Genomic DNA, 20,714 nt, shown 5'->3' with positions numbered 1-20,714 from the left:
AGAGCCCAATTCCCCCCTGGCTACACCCTCCTTTCAGGGAGTTGTAGAGAGCGAGAAGGTCTCCCCTCAGCCTCCTTTTCTCCAGGCTGAACATCCCCAGCTCCCTTGAATTGTTGACATGTTGTTACTGTTTGAATTACTAAGTGATTCAGAATATTGTGATGCAGGATAATTTTATCCCTGCTGTCGGGGTCTGAACTTCTCTCAATGATCCTCCTAGTAGTAGTAGCAGCAAATGGGATGCACCAGCTGTCCTGCAGATGGCATTGTAAGTCATCGAGATCTTTATTTAATATGTGCACACCATATACTTAACTTTCCAAATTGATGAATTAAATGCAGATAGTCATGAATATGCAAGTGACATTTCTTCAAAGTAAAAGCAGGAGACCTTGTGTTTACTGAAAGACAGGGAAAGCTTAACTGTTACGGAGTTTGTAACTAGATGACTTGTTGGATTAATTCAGTATCTTTTCTGTTTATTTCCCCTGTTTAGTCTTGAACTGAGAGTCCCATTTTTGGATCATCGATTTACTTCTTATTATTTATCTCTACCAGCAGAACTGCGAATCCCAAAGGTATGTAAAACTGGAGTTGGACTCAAGTATAAGCTTAAAAATACATGTTCTAAGCACAACCAGATTGATGAATTCAATGGGTAAGTCCTTTACCTAAAATCAACTACATCCTAAATATTTTTCTGGATTTTGGACTTACTGGAAACACTTTTCCAACCAAAGCTTCTGAAAGAAAACCATTGCTTAAGTTTTTTAAAGCCAGATCTTTGTGCTGCTGTTTCTGAGACTCACGACATTGTTTGTTGTTCTGCAAACAGAACGGAATTGAAAAATACCTTTTAAGACAGTCCTTTGAAGATTCCAACTTGCTTCCCAAAGAAATACTCTGGAGACCCAAAGAAGCTTTCAGTGATGGGATAGCATCAGTAAAGAAATCCTGGTTTTCTATTCTTCAGGACTATATTGATCAACAGGTACAAAACCACTTTTTTTTCCCATCTTTCATGTTTAGGTGTGTTGGATGTGGCTGCTGAGGGGAGGCAGCTCACATGCTTAGTTGGGAGAGTAAATTTGGGTGTGACAGTAACTTGAGCTTCGTGGTGGAGGAGCAAGATAAACTTTAATCAAGGGCCTTCCAGCTCTCTGAGTTGGTTAAAGGCATTTGAAATCCTAGACAGAGAGAAACGCTGAGGCCTCACAGAAATGGCTGTGTGAGGAAATGAACATCATTTAGGTATCCGGGTTGCTAATTAGATTGTGTGTGGGCAAAAGCAGTGCCTGGGTTACACACGGAGCAGCTTGTGAACGTACCCTGCAGCTGGGTAACAGCACCACCACTTTGTAATGTCCCTTTGTGTTTGTCATTCGTTTCTCCCAGCCATTTTTGCTTTTCAAAGCCCCTGCTTGCTTTTCCAACCAATGAAGTCTTACAGCATTTTGGGTTTCAGACACAGGATAATCATCATCTCTGCTGTACAGAGGCAGCTTAATAATCGAGAGGAAGGAATAACACCCAATTTACAGCAGAGCAATGACATCTGGAGATCTGTGTCGTTGAGCCTCTGGATGGGTGCTTGTCTGTCCTACCACCCAGGGTTTATTTCCCATTTTTTTTTCTCTATATCTATAGGCAGGGAAGTAGGGATGGATTTATTTCATGGCAACTATTTCTCCTCCCTTTCTTAGCCAAATTAGTGACTGCAGGAGTCTGCCTGTGCATCCCAGGTCTTTTGTTGCTAAGAGCTTGCTTATTCCAGCAGAGTCAGCGGCTCTCTCTGAGCTGGAGAATCAAAAAAACCAAACCAGGAAGCCACTTATATGGCAAAAAGACTGCTTGAGGTTGTTCTGGTTGATTCACAGCAAAGAGAAGGGTAGGAGAGAAGTTTTGGTGAGCTTGCTAATAAAGGTGATAGTAACCCAAAGAGAAATGGGCTCTGCATATAATGCAGAGAGAAATATTAACAGCACTGGAAATATAGTTATGTATTCAGAGAATTACAGCATCACCGTGATTGGAAGGGACCTCTGAGATCATCAAGTCCAACCTTAAAGGTCATTCATAAAGGTCGAGGAAGCCTACGACAAAAATTCACCTGTTACAAACCTCTGCCTCTATTCTAGACTTTTTTTTAGTCTTTTTAAACCCATTGGCCCTGTCGGTGGTTGGTGAATTTTTGTGTGTCTTTGACGGTTCAGCAGATTGACTTGTAAAAGTTAAACGTATTTGCATCTTAACTTGGGTTTTGCTTATTTCTATAGGTTGATGACCTCCTGCTGGAAAAGGCAGCAGAGAAATACCCTTTCAACCCTCCTAGAACAAAAGAAAGCTATTACTACCGCCAGATCTTTGAGAAGCACTACCCAGGGAGGAGCAGCTGGCTGCCCCACTACTGGATGCCCAGATGGGTTAAAGCCACGGACCCTTCTGCTCGCACGCTGAAGCACTACAAATCAGCCACCCAGGAGTAGGCTGTGGAAATAACCCCCCCAAACACAAGTGCTGCAAGCAGTTTGCAGGCACTCTGCTTTAAAAAAAAAAAGGAGGAAAAAAAAAAAAAAAAGCTAAGCAACTTATGCAAACCTAAGGCTTACATGGTCTTTAAGATGCATTTTGACAACGCTGTTGGAAATAAGAGCTTTCTGTGGTTAGTATACAATTAAAAATTCACCCCGCTGTACCAAAACTTCGTAATTCATGGGGAAAACACTTGATGCCCAAGGGAACTACGTTATTTGGCAGCTCTGTTCCTTACGTGACCTTGATTGTATTCATTTGCCTCACAGTCATTTAATATATTTTAATGTCAGCTCTGTTTTGAGGACTTGGATAAGGCTGAGTGACGCAAACTGTGGGTCCTCTGAGCAAAGGGGGATTTGAGGCTACCTATTTGGTGAGTTGTATTCCTGGCTGTGGGATTTGGATCATTTGTCTGCATTATTCTATTCTGAGTGTCTTTCTGACTGATCCTGAGAACCTTGGTCTGGTGTTAAAAAGGTATTTAGATATTCATGGCTCTGCAGAGGTGCTTACTAGGGCTTATCATGGTGGTGGTGCCGGGTGTTACTTAATTAAATGAACAGGAATCTTATTTGTTACTGTAAAGCCACCAGTTTGCTGTTTGGAGTCTTGTAAATATTCCAGCAGTCTGAAGATGGTGTGACTGTTTAAGAGCAGAACAGACAAGAGAAAGCTGAGTTCTATCTTTATTTCTAACCCAAGGGCTTCAATTTTTAAATGTATTTATTATTGTTGAAAGTAGAGTGTTAACCGGGTGATTCGCGTCAGTCTGATGGAAGTTGTGTTACTACTTTAAGAATTGTTTTCACTTCCTGTGAGGGCTTTTCCACCTGTATGATGAAGAGGTGGAGCTTGTTGCTGTTCAGCTGCGTGTGGCCAACTGCGTGGTGAACCCCCCCTGTTAACCATAGATTTTACTCAGACAAAGCATCTTTGAAGACAACGGCATCAGACACCTTGCTTGGAAAAATGAGGAAAAAGCTTCTTCAGAAACCTCAAGAGCTTCTCATACCCTGCTGAAAAACACACAACTTTTTACCCAGGACAACTTTTTATTAACTACTTAGGCATGGGGGCTGCTTTTTTTTAAGGTAATATAAACATAAGGGTGGTCAAAAAATATACATGAGAGCTGCAGATTGACTTGATCAGCGTCATGGTCCTTGTGAAGACAGAAGTCTAGTTGATCGTCCCTCTTGACTAGGAAACCAAAGCCAAATGTTATTTAAAAGATTAAATATAAGAAATTCTGGTTTAAAATCTTCATAAATTGTCTATTTATTACTCCTTCCCCTTAATTGTGCATTTGAATCTCTGTTCCAGAAACCTTGCGGAACCTTTTGGTGGTACCATGGAGCCCATGAACTCTCCAGCTGTGGCCCGTGGTGCTTGTGCTTTGTCTTTTTGGATTTCCTTGAAGCAGTAAAGTATATTTTGAGTTGGGACAGGAGTGTAGAGTATGTTGAACAGATACTGATGTGTAAAGATTTACTGCTCCCTGTAAACTTCCTAAGGCTGATGTGATAAGAAAATGGCATTTCCTGGAGTAAAAATTGGCTCAGTGCATTTTGGGGTCATTACTCCAGCACACTTTCTGCTGCAAGGTTGTCAGGTATTCGAGGAAATCCAAATCAATGTTTTAATTCCAAAGATGTTGGGCATTTATGTCAGGAGAAAAGATCCCAGACTGGTGATCTGAATTATTTTAGCTTTTTACTTATGTGCAGAAGAAAAATACAGTGGTCAATACCTTATTGTTAAAGGTACAAATGCTGCCTTTAAGATCATTGGGTCCAATCACTGACCTCACATTGATGAAAACCACCACTAACCCGTGTCCCTCAGCACCACGTCTGCCTGGCTTTTAAATCCCTCCAGGGATGGGGACTTGGATGCCCTGGGCAGCCTTTGTGTCTGGGTGCAGGCCATGCACAGAAATTGTTACTCATTTCTGTTTAAAGTCAATAATTTAAATTTATTTTATTGATTTAAATTTAAATTGGTAGTTTTAATTTTTATTTACAAAGCTTGAGGAAGGAATCACAGAATGATACAGGGTTGGAAGGGACCTCTATGGATCATGCAGTCCAACGCCCTGCCAGAGCAGGGTCACCCAGAGCAGGTCCCACAGGAACGTGTCCAGGGGGGTTTGAATGTCTCCAGAGAAGGAGACTCCACCACCTCTCTGGGCAGCCTCTGCCAGGGCTCTGTCACCCTCACAGGAAAGAAGTTCCTCCTCATGTTGAGATGGAACTTCCCATGTTCAAGTTTGTGCCTGTTCCCTCTTGTCCTGTCCCTGGGCACCACTGAGAAAAGCCTAGCCCCATCCTCCTGACACCCACCCTTTAGGTATTTGTAGGTGTTGATTGGATCCCCCCTCAGTCTTCTCTTCTCCAAACTGAACAGACCCAAATCCCTCAGCCTTTCCTCATCAGAGAGATGCTCCAGGCCTCTAATTATCTTTGTAGCCTCTGCTGTCCCCTCTCCAGCAGTTCCCTGTCCTTGAACTGAGGAGAAGCTCTTCAGGCAAGTTTTTCCTGCGCCGTATCCTCTTCCACGTGTCCCATGAGCTACACCAGAAGATGTTGATGGTACTGTAGAGCCCACCCACCGCTCCTACTTCTCCAGCGGCTTGGGGCTGGCTCCATGGTGTGTCCCAGGAAGCCAAGAGGGTAAAAAAGGGTGTGTTGAAGTTTGGCTTCGGATGGAGAGGTTTCCGGGAGGGATGATTTATTTTTAATTTTATTTTTGTCGCCGGCAGATGGCAGCCGCTGTCAGTGGTGCCCTCTCCAGCAGTTCCCTGTCCTTGAACTGAGGAGAAGCTCTTCAGGCAGGTTTTTCCTGCACCATCTCCTCTTCCATGTGTCCCATGAGCTACACCAGAAGATGTTGATGGTACTGTAGAGCCCACCCAGTGCTCCTGCTTCTCCAGCGGGTCGGGGCTGGCTCCATGGTGTGTCCCAGGAAGCCAAGAGGGTAAAAAAGGGTGTGTTGAAGTTTGGCTTCGGATCGAGAGGTTTCTGGGAGGGATGATTTATTTATAATTTTATTTTTCTGGCCGGCAGATGGCAGCCGCTGTCAGCGTGTCCCCAGCAATGAGCCCTTCATCCCTGGGGAAGATGCTCTCCACCCTGCTCTCCTTGGGCTTTCAGCCTTTCCCTGGTGGTGGGATTTGTGTGTGAGCTTGATGGAAGGGAATTTAGTAAGTACTAGATGAGAACAGGGATAAAACCAAGCAGAAAAGAAAAAAAAAGTTGTTAAACTGATGTTGCTCAGAAGATGCTGTGCAGAGCTTCTCATCCTGGTGCTGCAGGTGAGCAGGCAGCCAAGAGCTAAATGCATTACTAGCACTGAAGGCATTCAATATTCAATCTGAACATAATTAAAAAACAGTGATGATATTAAAAATCAGAACAGGTATAACATGCCAGTTCTTGGGAAAATGGAAGGTAATACCGGGCTGGGGAAGGAGGAATGTTAATTCCTCTGAAGTTGTTAAGTTTGGGGTTTTTTTTTCTCCTGTTTTTGTCACGTTTAACATACAGATCGCAGGATTTCAGATAGTGATACGGAGAGAGGACACCGTGAGCCCCACTGGTTCCTACACCATAATCATCTCATGGAGGCCATGAGGAGAGTGGTAATGATCTAGTTGCAGCCTCCATTTCTACTGCTATGGAGGAGAGAAGCAGTTGTCTGTATTAATAAATTGTATTACTTAACAGCTCTCACCACTGCTCTCGAAGATTGCTCTTAACACCTGGGGCAAAATGTATATTAATACAAATTACTTTTGATTAAAACCATTATTATTTTAGCACAAAAAGGAAGGGGGTGGTAGAAAGGAACGTTCTCTTTTTAAATATTTAAATACTCATTATTCCAAAGTGATACAAATTACTGGCTGACTGACAACTTGCTAATAATAGCTTAAAAATGCAAATAGAGCCATTATGCCAATTGACACTAATTGGAACTCCTTTGGCAGCCCGGGAGGGCAGGGCAGGAAGGTTTGATTGTTTCCTCCAGCTGAAACGGGGTTGGTGAGGAAGCGTGGGGAAGATGTGCCCTGGATAGAGCAGGTTGCCATCTGCAGACACCAGGATTCGTCATATCGTGTAGCAAGAAATACGTTCTGAAGGTGCTGTCTTCTGCTCAGGTAGGGGTTTGGGGGGCTTTGCTGGTGCCTGGGCCTGGTCCCGCTCATGCCCAGGTGGTGCAAGGCTTTGCCACGGGAACCCAAGCTGCAAACGCTCAGGGCTCACAAAAGAGCTACTGTGTCTTTTGTGAATTACAAAAATCCACTGTCTTCAAATTCATAGAACCACAGAACGGTTTGGGTTGGAAGGGACCTTAAAGATCATCCAGTTCCAACCCCCTGCCCTGGGCAGGGACACCTCCCACCAGACCAGGTTGCTCCAAGCCCCCTCCAGCCTGCCCTTGAACCCCTCCAGGGATGGGGCAGCCACAGCTTCTCTGGGCAACCTGGGCCAGGCTCTCACCACCCTCACAGCAAAGTTCTTTCTAGTTTCTAATTTAAATCTCTAATCTTTCAGTTTAAAGCCGTTCCCCCTCATCCTGTCACTACATTCCCTGATCCAAAGTCCCTCCCCATCTCTCCTGGAGCCCCCTGAGGGACTGGAATTTTACAATTCACTGAACTGTACAAAATTTTCACTGCCAATAGCCCAAAGAGTCTGCATTGCAAGGTGACTTTTGTCAGGGAGGGGAGCCACAGGACGAGGGGGAAGGGTTTGACACTGAAAGAGGGGAGATGGAGCTGAGATGTGGGGAAGAAGTTCTTTGGTGTGAGGGGGGTGAGAGCCTGGCCCAGGTTGCCCAGAGAAGCTGTGGCTGCCCCATCCCTGGAGGGGTTCAAGGGCAGGTTGGATGGGGCTTGGAGCAACCTGGTGTGGTGGGAGGTGTCCCTGCCCAGGGCAGGGGTTTAGACCCAGATGATCTTTAAGTTCCCTTCCAACCCAAACCATTCTGTGACAAGCACAGGCAGTGGTGGGAAGGTGTTGACTCCACACAACATTTTTCATGTCCTGCAGCCAAGACACACTCCATGTGTGCATGACCTGCTCTGTGGCTCCACAAAACGAGCACCAAGGAATTATCCAGGATTCAGAGAGCTGCAGATATCGCCCTGCCGGGGCAGCTTCTCTTCACAGGAATAGTGCTGGCATCTTGCATCCTCCTCCCAGGAACTTTGATAGAGCCAGGTCATCGCTGAAAAATATTTGCATATTTAAACTGCTTCATTATCTCGTAAATGCCTCTAATCAGTCATTTGCATGCTAAGAGAAGAGGAATGGAAACAAAACTGAAGAGGCATAGGAAATTAATGCAAATACCTCTTCACAATCTCATGGAGCAAAAGATTATTATTTTTTTTAAAGCGTATTTATGAAGGAAAAATGAACAAAATTATAAGAAGTCCATTTTAGCTATGATGATTAAGCAAATCGCATCATAGTAAGAGTTTCCGTAATAGACTGTTTCAATAAAACATTTGTGTAGAGGACACTTGCATTTCTACAGAGAGCTACTTCCAGTGTTTATCTTTCTTATTTCAAACTGGGGTTGTCAATAAGCCATGCTTCATTTTGAACAGGACAGGAGGACTGTCTGACAGCTCCAGCTGTTGTAGCTGCGCTCTGCACCAGAGTGAAAATAGCTGAGCCAAACTCTAGATTAATCACCCCGAGCTATATTGAATCCAGCGAATTCCTTAACAGTGAAGGAGGCGTGATTTAAGAATAAATAAATCAGGCTGAGATGTCTGAACAAAGCTCCTGTGACCTGGCATCCTCCACAAGTGCTATTTAGAAGATGCAGGGGGACCAAGAGGCCTCCGGATCATCGTACATATTTTATGTTGTTTCTATCTACACGGAGCAACGTTACACAAAATCCCATTTATTCAGGGTATCTTATGGTCCTCACACAGAACTGTAAAGCACTGAAAGAGGATGCTCCTGCCCTAATGCATCCACCAGGGTTAAGCCTGAAAAGAGAAAACCTTGTCCTGTGGGCCTTGCCTAAAGCAAGACAAAAGTAAGGAGAGCCCTGCAGTGATTTCAGCTGCCTTTTGGTGAGATCTCAACAGCAAAACTGTCCGTTTTGCTCCTGTTCCTACCAGCAGCCAACTAGCTATATGGCAGGGAGATGAGCTGCTTTTTCCTTCTCCCAAACCTGAGGCGTTCCATAAAAATCTGCATTCAGCACAACAGGCATCAATATTAACTCGTTAATCAGCTCACTTGTACAGACCCTGCCAGGTACGTGGCTGGTCTGGCTGGGGCTCTGCTCTGGGGATGTCACCGAGTGCCTTCCTCGAGGTCCTGAGCACCATCAGAAGTCACTGGGATCAGATGCTGAGAAAGGGGAGTGCAACAGTAGAAATTACTGATTTTCTATCACTAGGCTGGTCTGAAAGGAGCCTTTTTAGCTCTCTCAATGAAGCACTCAAGAGTTACTTCTGCGTTTATTTCATTAGATGTGGGTATAATTTTCAGGCAGGTGCCTTTCCAAAGATGAAACAGAAATGTTTTACTGTAGGTCATGGCAAAACTAAGTTTTTCAAGTTTTCTTCTGAGCTAAATGATTTTTCTAGAAAACGATTTCATGACACAGAACAAGTCTGGCAATGCTGTGCTAGAACAGAGGGCTTGACCAACAGAAACATTCGCCTGCATCTCGTCAGCATGTGGCTAATTTGTATCCTCAGACCCTGGAAGCACTTAAGGAGAAAATAAATTAATTTCTCTAGCAGACAAAATTCTGGGAGACTCCTTGCATAGTTAAAATTTCTCTAAATTGATCCTATGTGCTTCTGAAATAAGCATAAAAATACCAGGCAAGTGCACTCTCTGTCCAGCTATTGCTTTCTGGTAACTTTTATCTTGATTTGCCAAAAAGCTGTAACGTTCTTCAAACAACAGTACCATGGCTTGGAAAAAAAAAAATCAGAAAAAAGTTATCAATCAGTAAGTGTAGTCAAAGCTGGTGTTCACAAAGGCTCAAACCTGAAAGGTCTGAGAGTTATCTTGCTGCCCCCAGCTCGATGGTCGTGTCCCAGGAGGGAGCATTCCAGAGGACTCGTCGTCTTCTCTGTCTTACCATGAGACAGAAGTTCCTCTGATCCAATTTAGGTATTTTCCTGGGGCTGCAGAATAAGGAGAGACATGAAAATGTCCTTCCCAACAATTACAATTTTTTTAAAAAAAATTTTTGATAGCCAAAGAGCCTGTGGCTTGTTTGCCCCGAATCTCAGACCACTGAAATATATTCAGATGGAGCTGCTCATCTCTACTGCAAACAGAAGTCATGTCTCTCTCTCAGTTCCTGGAGGGTTTATCCCTTAACATCACCACACGAATTAAAAACAAAAAGCAAATAAAGATGAAAGAAGCAATGCTCTATGGCAGTTCCTGCACCCTCTTTCTCTGTCAGGAAGGGGAAAACTCCATCTTTACAATTCTAATAGTTTACCCAACACTTGCAAATTAAAGCAGAAGTCCTCTTGAGAAGCAAGGAGAAAATCATTATGCCAGGCACTTTGCGGCTTTTTTGTTGGTTTGGTTTTTTTTCTTTTTTTGGGGAGGGGCTGGGTTGTTTGTCTGGTTTTTGTTTGGTTGGTTTTTTTGTTTGTTTGTTTTTTTAAAAAGCATATATTAAACCCATAGAGTTTTATAAAAGGACTGTACCTGGAATTTCTCCTTTCCTTCTCCTTTCCGAATAATTTTGAAATTTTCTTCTTAACCTGGAAACTTGACTTCTTTTTCAGCATGAAACATGAGACTCTCATACAACCAGGTGATTTTATGTGACCATCCAGGCCACGGTGCCTGGGGAAAGCATCAGAGGGCGAGAGAGGTGGCAGCAGTGCCCCCGTGCTGGTCCTCTTTGTGAAGGAGTCCCTTGAAAAAGATTTTGGAAGAACTAGCATTAAGGGTTATAAAACAATTGTTTAAAGGAAAAAAGGCTGAGAGGTTCCCTTTAGCTGTGTACCTCACTTATAAGAATCCACTGATATTAAATCATTATTTTTGAAATGCACTAATAACATCATATCCTTAGTAAGGAAAGTCTGTTTGAGACATAACACTTCTCCTGATGGGTAATACGTTGTGGGCTCATGGGGTTGTGTTCAGCACAAACACATCCTGATAGGAGGCAGAATAAATAACTAAATCCATCACTTTCATATCAGGTATTGTTTTGTTTGGAAAGTTTTACTTTTTTTTTTCCCCCCCCCTAATATAAGTAAGTTGTCTGAGCTGGAAAGTGCTCCAGCCCCAATCCATCCTGCTTGTGTAATGCTAAATGCTGGATGAGATTCGCTTTTCCTACTCAGTGCAATAAATCACCTCCTCTGCAGCACAGACAGCTGCTGGCTTCAGATGCTGCAACACCAGCAGTTATGGCAAAACAAATGGTTCTTTAGGAAACACTTGAGAAGGTAAGTGAATAAGCTCTTCTCAGCTCTAAATAGAGGCAGGTGCTCTAAAACTAAGCTGTTCGTATATTTAATGCATTTTGTAGAATCATAGAATGGTTTGGGTTGGAAGGGACCTTAAAGATCATTGAGTTCCAACCCCCCTGCCCTGGGCAGGGACACCTCCCACCAGACCAGGTTGCTCCAAGCCCCCTCCAACCTGCCCTTGAGCCCCTCCAGGGATGGGGCAGCCACAGCTTCTCTGGGCTCCGTGGAGAGGAAAGGGGTGTGTAACTCCTGCTGACACGGCCGGGTGGGACGGAGGGATGATCCTCTTCCCTGGTAGAAATTCAGCTCCTCTTCCTCCCCCTTGCCCGTCGAAGGCTGCAGCTTGGGGAGGGTTTCCCCAATGGATGTTTTTAAAGCAATGCAGCATCTACATTTCCGAGCATAGTCTCAGTGCCCCGTAACCCACCACGGGGTGGCATCTCAAAAATGAAATATTTTTAGAAAACGAAACAACATGCAAAATTATTTCTTCAGCTATGGGTTATACTTCTCTTAAAATAACCCCAAGTTTATTGGGTGCATCATAGGAGCAATAATATCCCTCAGCTAAATGCATATGCAGATTTTTTCATCTACAAACAGATAACCGCAGGTATATGCAAAACATCTCTTAAAATATCTCTTTTCTGTCACTCTGAAAACTTCATTTCTCGGTTGTACCCATGGCATAACTTAACAGACACAAATATAGCCCATTTTTTTTTCACACAGCTATGCAGAAAAACCTGTCACCATTGTTTGATTCCCCACCAACGGGATTTTACTTTTAACTTCTGCTGTTAAATGCAATCTTAACGCAGCCCCCCTGTATGTGTGTGTTCCTTCTGTAATTAATGTGTATCTTCTCCAAGCAAGATTTGCTCCCAGAGGGTGTTGCTTGAATTTTAGTGCTTTGGTACACAGAATTACAACGTGCCTATTGTTTTTCTAAATTTTCTGAGTGAAAATTAAAAAAAAAGCATTTTTATGGGCCAAGATTGAACGGCTGTGATTTAAGGTAATTCTTCTGTGGCTCAGTTCAGTGTTTTCTACCCAAACTGATTCAGGTAGAAAACAGTGTTAAAAGTATATTGACATACGTTGGGGCAGGTATGTCTTGATTTTTATTTGCCAGAGATTTTTTTCCTTAACACTCAACCCTATCCTTTATTGTTTCCTGAGTTTCCTACATTTCTTCTAAGTGATGATACTGTTTAACTTGGAGAGGGGTGTCATGAAGAAGATGGAGATGGAAGTGTTTGTCTCACCTGCCCTGCGTTCCTCTCTTTAAAAAGGAGTTTCTGAGCTGCTGAGTGACTGTTTTATTCCGGACAGAAACCAGAGACCTATCAGGGATGGAGCAGTGACAATTTTTAATGAATATCATCAGGAATTTCATACAGCCCAGATGCCCCTCCTGTTGACAGATGTTTCAGTCTCCTCCAAAAACGTTAACAGAATAATGCGAAGAGAGTCTGTTTGTCTTCCCAGAGAGGTTCGAGGCCATTTGTAGGCTCGCTAACAGAAAAAAATAAAATAAAATAAAAATTAAATAAACCCCTACTCTTCCAGGAACAACTACTCTCTGTGAAGGGAAGGGAGCTGGTTTGGAGGCAGCAGAGGACACAGAGCTGTACCCGGAATGGCACATCCCAGCGCAGCACACGTCCAGGGAAGGAGCTGCTGTGTGCTCTCATCCCTGCACCCTGGGAGACGTTCTTCTGTGTCTAATTACAGCTGAGGGACCTGTTTGGGCTCATCAGGACAAAATCTCGTCATTAGTGAAGTTTGCACTGGGACTTGCTGGGTATGTCTTTATGCTAAAGCAGTTATCCAAGCCGTGCTTTAAGAAGGGGCAGGGACAAAGTCTGCATTTAAATAATGGCTCTTGGTGGAAGGAGCTGCTGGTGGCGTACTCTGAATAAACAACATTTTTAAGAATCGCTTTAATAACCTAAAAAAACCCTCTCCATGTTATTCTGCTCCAGGGAACGATGGCTTGGGGCTGGGCTCCTGCAAAGATCCTCTGCGCCCAGACATTTCCAGATTCTTCCTCTTTTTTTTGTGTAGGACCATGTGGAATAACACCAGGCTCCTGAGGTGGACACAGCCAAGGACTTGCTCGTGGCATCTGAGTGGGCAAGTGTTGCAGAGCCCAAGCTCCCCTGGAGAGGAGCATATGGGGGGACAGACCCCCCTCCCAGCTCTTCAGTTCATGGTGGGGGCTCTGTGCACAGCGGCCCAGGGTGTGTTTGGCTGCATCTGAGCTGTGCAGGACCAGTCTCCATACAACGGCAGAGAGATGGAGATGATGGGGTTCAGCCTGGAGAAGAGGAGGCTCCGGGGAGACCTTCCAGCCCCTTCCAGTCCCTCAAGGGGCTCCAGGAGAGATGGGGAGGGACTCTGGATCAGGGAGGGGAGCCATAGGAGGAGGGGAAGGGTTTGACACTGAAAGAGGGAAGATGGAGCTGAGATGTGGGGAAGAACTTGTTTGGTGTGAGGGTGGTGAGAGCCTGGCCCAGGTTGCCCAGAAAAGCTGTGGCTGCCCCATCCCTGGAGGGGTTCAAGGCCAGGTTGGAGGGGGCTTGGAGCAACCTGGTGTGGTGGGAGGTGTCCCTGCCCAGGGCAGGGGGTGGCACTGGGTGGGCTTTAAAGTCACTTCCAACCCAAACCACTCTGTGATGCTGTGGTTTTGCCAGAGAATGCAGTCCCAGCCCTTTGCTGGCTGCTGTTAACTAATGCCTGCACTCTCCTCCACACACTTAAACCCCCCCATGTCCCGTGTGGCTCTCTCTGGATGCCGATACACTTGCAGTGATTGCTTCTGCCGGGAGGTTTGTGTGCTGCACAGGCTGCAGGACCGAGCAGCAGGGCTATTTCTTTCTTCTCCGTGGCTCACAACTCAGCTCTGGGAGCACCGTGAGCCTCCAGGCTCGAGGGGGGACAGCATTTTAAAGCTTTTCTTTCTTTTTTTCCCCTTCACTGAGCCTTATTCACCAGGTATTACACGTATTTCTGCACTCCTTTTGCCGTGCTGATAGCCCAGCAAGCAGCCTTCCCCCCCTCATTGAGCTCAGCTGGAGCTGATACAGCAGTTTATTAGTCTGAAAATTAGCCCTGGCAAGACAACGAGCTGGAAAACCACCATGTCTGAGTTTTCCCACTGTGTACCCCGCCACACACACACACACATTGCCAGAGACAGCTCTTATTTAGTTGGAAATTGGGTCTGTCTTAGGCATGGGGTGTCTGAGGTGCCACTCCACACCTGGCAGGAGGGAGGTCCTACACCCACCCCTCTCCTAACGGTGCAGCTGTGAGGATGCCACGGGTAAACTGGAAAACAGAGGTCACTGAGCTCCCTTCCAAAATGGAAAACAGCCTCTGTTAATCACTTTGTACCAGTTATCTTGAAATTTGGTCTGCAAACACTGGCTGCCTTCACCGCTGATCCTTCTGTGGTGAAAGCTCGTACGACACCGTCAAAGAGAAAAGTATGGCTTTTACCAGGTGGAAAGAACAGAGATCCAGACACCTTGGCATCTGGTGAGATGTATGTGGCATTTTGGGACTGTCCTGGAAATAGAGTAACCAGACATTTTAATTAAAAAGATAATTATACTCACATATTACTTTTTTTTCCGTTATATTTCATGGACTGAAGCCAACAGGTGCTTTTATTGTGAATCTGAGGGCTAGAATGTATTAAAAGCTTGGCTTTCAAATAGTAAACCTGCAGTAGTGGATGAATTCCACAGCAGATGATTCCTCTTGGAGCTGGGGGATACGTCAGGCCCTTCACACTTCTTGTTTTCCACGGGGTTTAGGATGGATGGCACCTTGTGTGACCTGGAGTGATGCCAGGAATGCCTGTCTCCAGCAGCAAATCCCCCAAAGCGTCCACCAAACCTGCCCTGGGAGGAGGCTCAAAGGCCCCCCTCCCAAAAAAAAAGGAGGGCATTGATTTGGTGTTTTTTTCCCATCTCAGACCACTGTCTCATTCCCGACCCACTCGGGAAATAACGCCGTCACTATCACCCAAGAAAAGTATGTTGCAAAATCCCCAGAGCAGTTTTTATTTAAAATGTTACTATCATAAAATTCCAGACTATGAAATGAAGACCTGGGATTCACATTCAAACCTTACCCACCCCCCATCCACCCCACTTTTTTTTTTAAATATATAGATACATAGTCACAAAACGTAAAACATGCTGCAATGATACAAATATATTTTTTTTTTGATACGGAAATTACAGTACATTATAAACCATGAAAAACAAATTGAGGCACTAGACTGTAGACCAGCTCTGTTCGGCGCTGGCTGTGAAGCTGATAGACTCGCTTTCCATGAACAAAAGAATATTCTCTTTGTTTGGTGAAGGTAAGTTTATGGGTCGTTATGGGACGATGTGCTTTGTTGTGAGACAAGGTCACCAGGGCTGCTGGTCCTCTGGGAACCACAACGCACCTACACAACACGTATCGCTGCCACAATATGGAAAATAATCATTTTATTGAATGTACAACTCAAAAAAACCAAAACAAACCCAAACCAAAACCAACCAAACAAAACCCCAACATCGGTTATTATTAAATAAATAGTTATCCCGTACAGTGGTTAGTTTATATTACACTGCATTGGCCATTGGAACAAATGAAGTTTAATAAATAACGGGCGGGGATGTCTCATTTACGCCTCCGTTCGTAATTCTGTGCTATGCTCCTTTCCGAGGATCCTGCAAGAAGAAGAACCAGGGTGAAGCACACGGGGCAGCCTCGGGTCAACCCCAGCACAAGGAAAAGTCAGACCTGCAGCCTCCTGGGCCACCACCAGACCCCGTCCCAGCCTTTGGACCCCAGATGAGGGACCCTGGCACAGCCCTGAGCTGCTCCGACCCCTCAGACTGCACCAATTCCCCCGGAGGGTGAGGGTCTGAGCAGGAATTTCTACCTCCTCCCTCTCAAACTCCTCGAAGCACCATTAAATCAGAGCCCTTTTACATCCCAGTGACCCCTCTGACTGGTGGGATCTGAGAGCTCAGACCAGTTTGTGGGTAGAGACTTTCTGCGTCCACGCTGCCACCTCCCATCCTGCAGAGTCACCTCCTTGCCAGGTTTAAACCCTCCCTGTCCCCAAGCTGTGAGGACCCAGATGTGCACAGCAGGAGCTAAGCAACCCTCAGACTGCCCCACGGACCCACCACAGCCTAAAAACGCCTTCAGAATGCTATGGGGTTGGAAGGGACCTCTGGAGATCATCTAGTCCAACCCCCTGCCAGAGCAGGTCCACCCAGAGCAGGTCCCACAGGAACGTGTCCAGATGGGTTTTGAATGTCTCCAGAGAAGGAGACTCCACCACCTCTCTGGGCAGCCTCTGATCTCTCCTTCTCTCTCTTTTGAAATGAGAGGGAAACCCAGTGAGCACTTCTGGGGCAGAGCCTGGCCACAGGGTGACGGAGCTGGTCACCAGAGCCCTCTTTGCTCCCACCCCGAAGGGAGGATGGCTTCCACGGAGCTTATAATTGCCTGATTCTTCCATGAAAAGCTCATCTTGGGGGGGGACTCGGCACTGCATCCTGCTCAGAGCTGGCCTTCTGGACCAGTGGTTTTAGATTCAGATGACTTCAATCTTCACCCAGCCAAGTATAAAATGAGTTGAGCTTTCTATTATTATAATATCTTATGGATTATTATGATATCTTTACTGTACGCGTGGCTATTTTGTGGCTTCTTCCTGGAGCACTCATCCACAGCTTGGGGGACAGTGAGTGTCAGACCCCATTTTACCAAACCAGGGATGGGGACACCAGCATCCCCATGCCCTGCTTTTGGCACAGGAGGGCTTTAAACCAGCACCCAGCAGCAGGGTGGTATAAAGTCCTGCAGGTCGACAGGGAAATCGGGGGTTTTCCTGCAGAAGAAGAAAACCACGGCACCAAGAAAAGATGCAACTAATTCCTGCTCAATTAAACATCTTCCATTCTGGAGAAGTAAGGACAGTCCTAGCACATGCTCCTGACCTCGCTTAGATGACCGTTCCTTGGAACCCATCTTCTCCTCTAGAGGAGCAACTTCTTACTGTTTTCCTCACAGGGAATTGGGAAGAAAAGCAGGGAATTCTAGTTTTACCCGTCAGGCAGGTATTACATAGCCCGACGGGGTAAAACTTCATTATTCCCCTGTTGCAAATACCACAGAACAGCAGCCTGACTACACCAGCAATTTTGAAATTAGGACAATCAAATCTTTGCCTCTTTGAAACATTTGCTGCATTTCATGTTCTAATACTAATGTAAACATTATCCCAATGGAAACCAAACCCAATTTATTACTTCCAGGCTATTTACCTTTTGTGATAGCAGATATATTTACAGGTATTATGCATTTAATAGCTATTGCCAGCACAGATGAAATTGTACAAAATTATTCATGATACATAGCAATTTGCAAAATGATGCAGAGAGCAATATTACTAGTCTGAACAGGGTTTAATTGAAAATAAAAGTTACTGACAACCATAATTGCAGAATATAGATCACAGCGTGTATCCACATAATATAAAGGTGTCAGCTAGTAATTTAACTTTTATCATCCATTTAACAAAACTATTTCAGGGATGTGAAATACGCATTAGAGGGTTTTTTTAAATTATTTTTTTTTTTAATTCCTATTGTAGGGAATTAACTGACATTTTATGGTTCACAGGGAGGGATTTCCTCATTCCAGCCCTGCAGCACAGGGAAGGCAGAGTTACTGGTGTCAATAATAACAAACAGAAAAAAAAATCCCAGTTTTGGTTGAAAGCTTAAAATATTTTTTGCCTTTCTTTTTTTTTTTTAAGGTAAAATAAAAAGCTGGAGGAGGCTGGGAATGTTTAACTGCTTGACCTGCAGGATGAGGTGGTGTTAATGGCAGAGCTCTGCTCTTTCACCTCCTGCTCAGGTTTGGAGGACTAGTGATCTGCAGGGACAATTAGAGTATCCCTTTATCTGGGGAGATTTGGATCGTGAGTTTAAAGGAGCTTTACATTTTCAGCCTCAGATTTTTTTTCCTGATTTGTCAATAAAATTTGATATTTTTTTTCTCGTAATAGCACTTTGGGGTCTGGCAGAACATGCTGCTGGGAAGGACTTCTACCTGACCTTGCCAACCTGATCACCTCAAGCATTAGAGGGAAGCAGACCCTGAAATATCTTGGTTAAGAGGGAATATCCCAGTCCTATTTCAGAGAACTCTAGGCCTACGCTGCATAAAAGCTGCTTCTTCCATCCGCTGGGAGAGAACAAAGAGGCAACAGAGTGAGGAAGCCGAGTATCACCCAGTCCCAGAGTTAGCCAGATACATACCAGAATTTAAAGATCTTTTGCCCATAAGTCCAACAAAGGAGTCTGTTTTATGCCCTGAAAAAATATATTTTGGGGTGTTTAAATACATTTTCAATAGGCAGGCTTTTAAGATCACACTTTCTCACAAGGAAGGGAGACAGGGGCTCCAACAGTGTTCATCTCACACACCACTCTCAGGCAGGGACATCAGTCTCTCTAATCACTGCGGGCAGGTTAGATCAAGGCACAGGCCAGCTAATGGTCTCCTCATCCTCACAGACTCAGATTGATTTGTTGTTTGTTGTTTTTTTTTCATTTGTGGTTTGTTTTTTTTCATTTTGATGGAAAAACAACAGCAAACAGCTGATTCTTATTTCTCTCCCAGTATAATTCCTATCGATTTGAGCAAACACATTTGGCATAGCCTGCATCTCTGCCATGCATCTCTTCTACTTGTTGGTGGGGTGGTTTTTTTCTGTAATGGGGGGAAAAAAAAAAATCTTCCTGGCAGGTCAGGCAGAGCCCTTACTGGAGAAGAAGCCAATGGGACTCTATGTCTGGACACGTCTGAGCGAGACAGTCTGGCTCTATTTTTGGAATATTTATGAGTTCAGATATTACCTTCCTGTCCCATTAGTACTCCTCGAGCTACTGGATGCGTAGAGGATAAATTACTCCTAGATTTGGCCTACAGCACGTATTAGATATAGTGGTAGCTATAGTTTCAGATAAGGACCAAAAAAGGAGCCATTCTTCTTTATATGAGCTGACTTTGAGGCAAACTTAGGCATTTCTCTTTGGGAAGAACTGTGCTTGGCTAATCCATCTACAAATGGTCCTCAGAGCTCACAGGTATTAATTCAAAGCTGAAGCAGTTTCAGAAAGCTATAGTTTTTTACTTTAGGCAGCTGGTTGCTTGGCAGGAGCTTTGTATTGGACTCTTTAATTGGTCTTCCAATACATAATCCTAGTGATAAAATCCTGTGGCTCACAGAACACCGGGCCAGTTATTGACCTCCATGGACAGAGGAGGTCTGACAGAATACAGGATCCTTTTTACTTATTATGAGGCTTCCAGCTCCTGCCTGAGCATCTCCAGATGAATTCAGAGGATAAAGCTATTGCTGCGCAGAACAAGGCAACGCCGCGCTGCTGATACCATCTCCTGCTCAGTGTCACACATTAGCAAAGCAAGGAATGCTTATTAATGGGGCAAAATATACTCATTTTTATGGCAGGAGATCATCAATCAGCCCCTGCTGGGAGCAAGGGGGGTGTGATTCCCACCCAGACAAGGCTGAGTGTCTCGCACGCAATGAGACGGGCTCTCCCGCGGAATCATTCTCAGGGATTTGGGACTTCACTGTTCTAATTTCCTAGATTTTGCCGTCTTAATTGCTCGTCTCCGAGCCTGGCAGTAAGCCTGCCTTGCCTAGGAGAAAGGCTTACAGAATGCCCCCCCTGGGAAATAAGGGAGAGCTGCAACATCCGCACGTTAATGGGGATCGAAGTCTCAAAGCTGGTGGGGGCTGAGATGAGGGACAGGCTCAGGGCTGCCCTGGGGGGGGTTTCAATCCTTTAACACAACATTCCTCCACCTCCGGTGCTGCCAGTCCTTAGCTGAACCCAGCCACCTTCTAGCTAATCCCCTCAAACACACTAGTCCCTGTTTTCTTCTTCTAATATCTTATAATCATTACTGAAAATATTTGCATTTTTTTTTAACTTACTTTTGTGAGAGATCTGGCCATATCCTGATTGGAAGAGGAGAAGGAGGAGAAAAAAAAAAGGAGAAAAAAAGAGTTGATGAAAAAGGACTGGTACGTACGTATGATGCTACTGCAATGCTCTGAAGAATCCAAAACAGAAACTACCCCACGCACGTTCCGCTTAAGAGAAATTCAGGTGAGCATTTACGACTGCATTTCTCTTCAAAGAGTCAACAAAAAACTTGTTGTCACTAAACCCAAGCAATTCAGTTCTGTTTAGCTCCAACGTCTGAGCTCAATTCTTGCACCAGTAAACACCTAGAGAGCACGGCAGTGGCTGTGAGTTCCCATGGTGCTCCTTACTGGTGGTGATGGGCTGTAAGTGGTGGTCATTTAGCACTGTCATGCGCAGCCTGCTCTTTCCCCATCAGATAGGAAAATTGAAAAAAAAAAAAAAAAAAAAAAGAAAGAAAAACTCAAAAAAACAAACAAAAAAAGCCCCAAACCCAAAATAACCCACATGGGAACTTTTGAGAAAGGTTTAATGCATTAAACCTGAGAGACAACCGCTGTGAAGTTTGGAGGGGCAGAGGGAGAAGAGGGATGAAGAGGGGAGAGAGGGATGAAGAGGGGGGGAGAGAGAGGGATGAA

The 20,714-nt window shown here is 44.7% G+C and overlaps 2 protein-coding genes across 5 annotated transcripts in view; one reads left to right on the top strand and one right to left on the bottom strand.

Annotated features, from left to right (window-relative positions):
• Window positions 1-3,799, top strand: part of ASNS (asparagine synthetase (glutamine-hydrolyzing)) — a 22,573-nt gene extending 18,774 nt beyond the window's left edge. For both annotated transcript variants that reach the window (XM_014940319.1, XM_014940320.1), the window contains exon 12: window positions 2,277-3,799. In XM_014940319.1, the coding sequence (XP_014795805.1) occupies window positions 2,277-2,486 (210 nt within the window). In that variant the 3' untranslated portion in view covers window positions 2,487-3,799. The remainder of the gene's footprint in view (window positions 1-2,276) is intronic.
• An 11,275-nt stretch (window positions 3,800-15,074) lies between these two features.
• The window catches only part of TAC1 (tachykinin precursor 1), a 7,333-nt gene continuing 1,693 nt past the window's right edge, over window positions 15,075-20,714 (bottom strand). For 2 of the 3 annotated variants that reach the window (XM_014940220.1, XM_014940219.1), the window contains exons 4-6: window positions 20,085-20,108; window positions 18,376-18,429; window positions 15,075-15,765 (exon numbers count right to left, since the gene is read on the bottom strand). In XM_014940220.1, the coding sequence (XP_014795706.1) occupies window positions 15,716-15,765; window positions 18,376-18,429; window positions 20,085-20,108 (128 nt within the window). In that variant the 3' untranslated portion in view covers window positions 15,075-15,715. The remainder of the gene's footprint in view (window positions 15,766-18,375; window positions 18,430-20,084; window positions 20,109-20,714) is intronic. The other variant, XM_014940221.1, reaches the window with a different exon arrangement.

The sequence above is a fragment of the Calidris pugnax genome, unplaced genomic scaffold (assembly GCF_001431845.1).
Source record: "Calidris pugnax isolate Ruff unplaced genomic scaffold, ASM143184v1 scaffold76, whole genome shotgun sequence".
Taxonomy (NCBI): Eukaryota; Metazoa; Chordata; class Aves; order Charadriiformes; family Scolopacidae; genus Calidris; species Calidris pugnax.
Note: the sequence above shows the minus strand (reverse complement) of the source record. Positions and strands in the feature narration are given on the sequence as shown.